The sequence below is a fragment of the Morone saxatilis genome, unplaced genomic scaffold (assembly GCF_004916995.1).
Source record: "Morone saxatilis isolate NCDOM2014 unplaced genomic scaffold, NCSU_SB_2.0 Contig12, whole genome shotgun sequence".
NCBI classification, from domain to species: domain Eukaryota; kingdom Metazoa; phylum Chordata; class Actinopteri; family Moronidae; genus Morone; species Morone saxatilis.
Window position 1 is genome coordinate 15,139,133 of NW_023339674.1, and position 8,020 is coordinate 15,147,152.

At 38.8% G+C, this 8,020-nt stretch overlaps 1 protein-coding gene across 1 annotated transcript in view; it reads left to right on the forward strand.

The window, feature by feature from the left end:
* Positions 1–8,020, forward strand: part of faf1 (Fas (TNFRSF6) associated factor 1) — a 59,482-nt gene that overhangs the window by 772 nt on the left and 50,690 nt on the right. Inside the window, exons 2-5 of the mRNA XM_035653063.1 lie at positions 1,980–2,048; positions 4,541–4,587; positions 6,885–7,150; positions 7,255–7,346. Coding sequence (XP_035508956.1) covers positions 1,980–2,048; positions 4,541–4,587; positions 6,885–7,150; positions 7,255–7,346 — 474 coding nt within the window. The remainder of the gene's footprint in view (positions 1–1,979; positions 2,049–4,540; positions 4,588–6,884; positions 7,151–7,254; positions 7,347–8,020) is intronic.

Sequence of the window (8,020 nt, forward strand, 5' to 3'; positions counted from 1 at the left end):
AAAACATGGGGGGGGGGGAGGGAGCTACGGTGCTCACGTAAACTGTAAACTTGTTTACACATTGCCGGTTGTCCTGTCAGGGTTTAATTCAACAGTAGAGGGGACAGGGGGTTTTAAGACCACTTTGCTGGTGGGGTAGTATATTTTCATGGTGCTAATATTCAGGCTACCATGTATTCTTCCTCTTTCAAATTGGTAGTAATTTAGCATCCTGTTTGGTTGGTTGCCATGTTTATTGACACCAGTACAAACATAATGTACGTCCTTCCTGTAAAATGTACAATTGTAAAATGAACTGTAGTCCATCTCTCTGGTGGTGTCTCTCTCATGGGGTTGTTATTGTAACCTGGCGTTTTCAAGTTCGCTTAAATCATATTTGACAACAGGCCTAAGTAATTCAAGAGTTTCCCACTCCCAAATAATTTACTTTTGATGTTGGAGAGGACATGTCATTCATTCAGATTAGGACAGGGGACAATCGATTTATTGTTTAATCTGGCTACAGTATCACCACTTCGTAGGGCACAAATTCTATGATTTTCAGAGTTAATTCCTGTATGTTTATACTTCATTCGGGTCTGTTTCTGTTGAGTTTCTAAAGGGGACACTGCACTTTATTTAATGTTGTGTCCTAAATCCTTGGGACCCATATAGTGCCACAATGCTTAAACATTAGGGTTAACAGTTGTAACTTTCTAATGTTTGCAGCTTCAAGAGATTGTGTTTCAGACACATGAGATTTATCACTGTGTGTTTAAAAAGGTGCAAAGGCCTTTTTTAATGTTTCCTTTTGATGGCAGCTTTAAGCTATTATAACTTTAAGTTTAAGTAAAAACTTCTTAAAATTGAAATTCTTTCTTTAGAGGGTGAGTTCAACTGGGCACAAATTCTCCTGGTTCTGGTGCATGTTTTGCCATGAATATGCAGTTGTCTGTCAGGTATTTTACTGTTCTGTTTTATAAGAAAGGTGGCAAACGTCTAAACAAACAGGTTAAATACAGCAAGAGCACCAATTCATTAAAGCACTTGTAAAACATAACAATTTCAGTATACATTCAAATTTAGTATTTGCATGAAAGAAAGTCTGTGTTGGCTGTTTTACAGATTAGCATTCAGTTTATTAGCACCGGTGGTGCTTAAGTACTTGAAGTCCACTGTGTCAATCTTTTGACCTTTTATTGTGGTTGGCAGGGGGATAACATTGCACCCCTACCTAAATAAAATGATCATATAATTGATTTTACTGGTGTTTAGATTGAAGTAGTAGTGGTCATATGAGTGAAGTTTATCCTTAACAGGTCAATAGTCCCGTTTCCTGCCCTGAAAGTAAAGATCACCAGTATCATCTACATACATCAGTCTCTGTGCTGGCTTCTACAGTCAATAGAATAAATTGTAAAAGAGAGCGGACATAAAACACAACCCTGGAAACCAGTGGAACAGGAGCACTATTCCTCTCAGCCACCCTGTGGTCTCACTGAGAAAGTATCCACAATACAACTACTGGTTGTATTACATTTGGGTCAAGGTTAAAATTATTTTGGATCAAGGTTAAAATGATTTAAAATACTTTTCTGTGAAAAACTGTTAGCAGCCAGTAAGAAGATGTTTTGAAACTTCTAGGTGTTCATAAATGTGGGTAAGCAGAGAAGCAGTTGCATCATCAATTGTGTAAAGAAATGATGCCTTTGGTTTTGGATTGTCTGCCTTATATTACACTTGAAGTGAAGAACATATTTAGTTTAGACCACTTTAAAAGGGTCAGCGGTCCAAGATATCAGGCATAAATCAAAGGAAATTGGTGACCTGTGTGGCTGCCACCACTTTAAATATTGCTGCTATATCTTCTCTGTTTTGTTGTGAAATGTATTTTTTATGTGCGAGCAGATCAAAATGTTTACATAAAACAACTTGCAGCAGAATCACATATAATGCATTTCTTTCTTGTAATTCCCTTTTCTTTGTTTCTCCTCTCACAGGCTTGCACTGGAATTGACAACATTGCAGAGGCAATCACTCTGTTAGAGCTTAATAACTGGGATTTAGTGGTAAGTTCATTATCTGCAGACTTTGGGCTTTGCTCTTGGCAGACAGGCGTAGTCCATCTAGAGTGCAAGTTCAAGAGGGCAGTTACCATCCAATAATTTTGTTATGGCCAAATCATTTCTTCATTTCACCCAGTATGTTTTCTGAAGCAGGTGGCAGGATTGCTACCCTCAATGCAATGTGAGAATGCGTACTGAGAGGTGCGGTAAGGTGAACGTCGAGTTGAGAGACAGTGTGAGAAAGAATGGGTTCTGCCAAGTTTGTATTAACTCATAATGAGTCTGAAAAGCAAGGAGCACTTTACCACGCAGTGCATATTGGAAGGGGTCAGTCTATATTTAGACTGATGCTGGCAGGAGTTCAAAGCAGGCAGCAGCAGCAGTCCAAGACTCACTGCACCTGTAAATCTGATGACTTGCAGTTCCTCTGCAGTAGCTGGTAGTTTTTGTAAACATTCACAACAACATATCTGCTCATGTGTGTTTCCTGAGTGGGGGCAGGGAGTGGGTTGGTTTTAAATGAAGGGATACTCCACCCAAATCTTCTATCTTATTAAGCAGTGTTTCCCCCAGGATATTGTTGAGCAAAGCAGGAAATTGTTTAATCCACCCAGATCCTGATGCAGCTCGTCTTGTGATCAATTTAAGTAGCAAATGACAAACCGATACATTCATTAATTCCCCTGCATTTGCTGTGTGAAATACTGCCATTGTTCTCTTCCCTCCTCCTTTTAGATTTGGCTATAAGATTGCATTCAATAGAAATAATGGTGCAGAAACTATGATAAAACAAGGATATTCTTACCTCAAAACAAACAGAAGAAATAAACAAAATAATTAGCAAATTGAAAAATGGAATCTCCCATTTACAACTGCACTGGAGTGTGTTTAGTCCTGATAACCGCTGCTGACGTTTGTGGCACTTTACCAACAAGTACTGTGTGGCTTCCTGCTCAACTGATCATGCAGACATCAGTGCCCAAAGATGTTAAGTGGAATTGTGAGGATTGTGGTGTCATTCATTTCACTGAAGCTTAAAGATCAGAGTTTTTGACCTATGGAGCTATTTTTCTAAGAGTAGCTCAACATTTTGTTCATCTCGTGCTTGTTTGTTCTTTTGTTTGTTTGTTTGTTTGTTTATGGTTTCACACTATTCCACTCATCAACGGGTGGCTGTAATGCGCCAAGATATGCAGCAATGTGCCAATAATGGCAGGGATAGAAGAAGACTGTTGGCAAGTAAACATGGATGTAAACAATGCAGGATTTAGAACGCTTAAAAAATCTGAGGGAGGAAATGTATTCAGCATGTTTGTTAGACTGCAAGAATACACAATGCATTGTAGTGAGAAACACTGAATATAAACATAACTTTTGTTTGTTTACAAGAAAAAAACAGGGCTTCTGTTTCTTGTACCTTTCCTGAACCTTTCTTGTGCATTACAAGTAGCAATATCCTGTTGAACATTTTATTAGTTTGTTTTTCAGTGTTGATTTAAGACCCTTACATTTTTTTGCCTTTATACATTTCCTACATTAAATAAAAGAATAGGGGATATGAATATACCAGCACATAGCCACTATCTTTATTTTGCTTGTTTGCAGTGAAGAATAGTGAGTGTTCGAGAGACATCCAATCAATTGTCCATTCAAACAAAAGCTCAGTGCAAAGCTGACAGTGGTTACTGTTATGTTTGTCCTCTCAGCTCTTTGTTCCGATCAGCCATCGAATTTAAATATTCCATCATCATCCTCTGTCACAAGTTTAGTCTCAAACCTTTCAGCCAACACGTATCACACATTATGACACATAATGTTACAGAATCAACCAAAATGTAACTGGTAAATATTATTTGTTTACATGCGGACGTGCTAGTTAGTCCAATCAGTCACCACACTCAACAGGCTAGAAAAGAAACTTTTCAGGGTTTAATGACAATTTTATTGTCTCAGTGTTGATTTAACTAAATAATGTTTTGAAATGCTTATTTGTGAATTGTATGTATTGTTTTTTGGCAAGTTAAAAAAAATCTATCTGACAGTATAGCACATTTGTTTTTACAAAATATGTAGTGTAGGGGTCCTGTTCTTGTTCACAGTGTTATGATTGACTTGTTTGCATGTCCCTTTTTAAGGAAATACATATAAATTATTAAGTTACAATTTACAGAGTTGTGTCTTACACAAAAAGCCTTCGATGACCAAATGTGCTGGAACATTAACAGTAACTCTATTAGTTACTGTCAGAATACAGAATAAAAGTAAGTATATGCAACAGTATCGGCCAGTCTCTTTGAAACATACTTCTCATTTATCGTCTGCTTTTCCATGTTTTGATGTGAAATTTTGATGGGATAGCTTGAAGTTTACAGATCACAGAGCACAGTCAACTATATCAGTAGCAAAGAGTGTAGAAGAGTTGATACAATAAACTTACTAAAACATGAATATGGAATTATATTGTGTTGTATAACGTACTTCCACTTTAATTACAGGCAGCCATCAATGGAGTGATACCACAGGAGAATGGGATCTTACAAAGGTAATGACCGTGCCACACATTTACTGTAAATCTGATCAAATGTATCAGTTTACCATCCAACACTGAACAAGTGCTACCAGAGATCATACATATCATGTATGACTTTTCAACGCACTAACCCTAACCCTTTCCGTTGACACTAGAATGATCACGTATGGAAAGAAATGCCAAGGACAGTTGGTATCAATAGTTGGTATGGAAGTGGGGATATACTGTATGTCACTGAGGTTTATGTGCCTGTGATACTAGTGTGCATCTACAATGTAGCACATAAAACAACATTCAAACAATGCAGGAAATGTGAAACCGAAGACTGAGTGTATTAGCAGGAAATTGAACTCCTCACCTCAGTGGTGACCAGGCAATGTGAACTTGCAGGTTTAGTTTCTGTCTTAATGTTTCCATGAGCTTTTACCATAATTACAGTGGGTGTAGGATTCAGCATTATTAAGTCCAACCTGGAATTTTTTGTGATACCTTTTTTGTTTTTTTGTTGTTGTTTTGTTTTTTTTTTGCATTTTTGTTACTGATCAACAAGTCAAGACGTGTATAAGAGTGTACACCACTTAAATAGTTCAGATTTGATAGAAGTACATTTCCTGTATCACCTGTTACCATGATGAAATAATATTTGGATGTTAAATCTTAAATCCAGCAAATGACCCTAATATAGATGCTACTGGATTGTAGATTATTGCTCCTTCGATGGTTTGTATTCTGCTGTTTAATGGAGGAATTATATAAAAGACACAGCAACTGCGAGGAAACTTTCTGCCAAGAGTGGAGTTGTACACAGTTTCTGAATAGAAAAGGTTTCTTTAAGAGGCTTTGAGCCCCTCACTTTCCTTCAACGGTTAGTTTACACTCATGAATACACTGAGCTGATCTGAACCCACTCAAACTGGAGACGTTCTGTTAACCGTTGTATTTTGTGTACACACTTGTGTGCATGTGTGCGCATGCATGCATGTACTTTAGTGTGGTTCAGGCCCTTGGGCCATGAGAATATTGCTGGTCTTTCTCAAGGGCACACATTGCTATGAATGGAGGCTGGCTGGCAGTGTGACCAGCAGCCAACACATTCACTAAGTGGTTGGCACTGGTATGAGTAGGCTGGCATTGCCCAGTAAACAGACTCTGATGACGTGACCTGAGCTAGAGCCAGTTGGAGGCTTCACTAACGCTCCTGTTTAAAATGAATTTCTCTTGTGTCCTCTTTAGTAAGTAGGTTGGACTATTTCCTGGTTGATCAGTAACCTAAATTCCCCGGGGCATCAGGGCATCAGATCCTTTTCTGGGTAGGACTCGATAAAAATGCCTAATCCTCTGTTGAACCTTTTCACCAATTTGACAGTTTGTGTGTGGGTGAAGGGCTCAGCAGTTCTGTCTGCTTTGGGACACCTCAACAACGGACAATTTAACGGCCCTCGCTGTTGCTGTGCCAAGTTTTGGTGAAAGTGCACTTTTTTCACACTTGTTGTCAGAGCTAACACCATAAACTATTTTCTTTTGTTCCTTTTCAATTTGGAGTAAAATCTCTTGCTCATCTCATCCAAGTCTGTTTTATACCTTTCTGAAATTATCTCAGGCCTTTAAATATTGAATGATTTCACTATGAATGTATTAAATAGTGGTTCACTTTTTTTCTTTTTTCTAGTAAGTATTTTTCTTGTGCAGTTATAATGTTAGGAAATGTTTGGAACTTCAAATAATTGTTTGGTTTCTAGATTTGCTTTGTTACTGAAATGTCTGGTGGAAGAGACAGTTATAGAGTGTTACCATTCAGTTGGGTTAATTTCCCACCCTGTGGGTTTCAGCCTGTTTGTGGAGGTTTTGTGGCTGTTGACCACCAACCTACGCTGCAGGACCGTGGCCTCTCTAATGTGGTGGGCCAAATAAAATACAGCCTTTGTTAAAAAGCCTGAGTCTGGCACTCTGTTCTTGCAAGACAGTTGCTGCTTACACTTCAAGGAACAAAGGGCACACTTTGCTCATGGTCAGGAGAAAAAAGACATTATTTACTGTGTCTTGTGAAACGTGGGTTACACACTGAGCAAGCAGCAACGAGAAAAGCATGAAAGAGAATAAACAGTTATTGTACGTGAGGGAAAGCCATTTATTGTTGGTGTGTTTTTTTTTTTTTGTCATGCAAGCTAAAGAGAGAGATAACTGTCATCTGGCCACAAATATACTCGTACATATATTTGCTCTTACGTATATTGGTTATGTTTTGGCTTTTGGCTTTTGTTTCTTCTCTCAACTTCCACACCAGCAGTAACCTTATCACCTCTGTACAGTAACTTCTCCGGTGAGGCAAGCCAGGCCAGCATGTACGGACCTCCAAGCCATTCAGAAGCAGCCGATGCAGCAGCCGGAGGTGCAGTTCCTCCTACCTCCTCTTCGTCTTCTTCCTCCTCTCCTCCATCGTCCTCGACTTCAGCTTTTTGCCCCAGCAACTCCTCCTCCCGACAAATTGTAGAGCGTCAGCCCAGGATGCTCAACTTCAGGGTGGAGTACCGGCAGCGCACCGTAGAGCTGGTACTGGAGGAAGGCAGCACAGTCGGTGAGCACCACGCACACTGTCATACTGTCATAATCAACATGTCACCCTGCCTATTTGTGCATAACATTTTCCTCTGCATTGGTCTGCATCCATCTAATTTACAGGCGAAATCAAACAAATCCTCGAGACAGAGCTTGCGGTTCCAGTGTCCAAAATGCAGCTGAAGGGATGGAAGAGTGGAGATGTATCTGATAGTGTGAGTTAATAAACCGTATAAATGTTTGACACAAACATGCGAGTGAAAAAAACAATAGAGCTTGAACTTTTTTCTATTTTTTTTCTTTTGTTTTGGCAGTTTAACTTTGTGTTCTGTGTCTTAATCCAAATAATATATATTTTTAAATTTCTGATTTTAGCTGCAATGTTTACATTATACAGTGTACGCTGATTTCCTGCTTGTGCTCAGTTACTCATGTTATACTGTTTATTTCAATTCTGTTATACACAGATGACTTTCTTTGTATTGTTAGAACATAGCATATATGACTTTGTTTTAACACTGTTATCCAAAACACCAAGTAAAACCATGAGTGTCTGCATATTCAGCTTCTGTTAGCAAGTGGAAATCACATCCCTGGCCCACACGGCCTTTCTCAGGTCACCGAGTCTTCCAGGCCTGTTGCCTACCCCACAATCAGTAAAACTACGTGATGTTCCTAAAAAATTCCACTTCTAACCAAGTAGTGCAGAGTAACGGGCTTCCCTAAAAAAATATTCATCAGGAGATCTTAAAAGTTTTTAGAGCTGGACAAGTACACATTCAGATATAGTGAGCACCATTATATTCCCTTAACAAATCATTATCTCTGCAGCTATAAATCCTTCCTAGTGAATGAAACTATTCTGAAGTTGTATCTGTGTGTGTGTGTG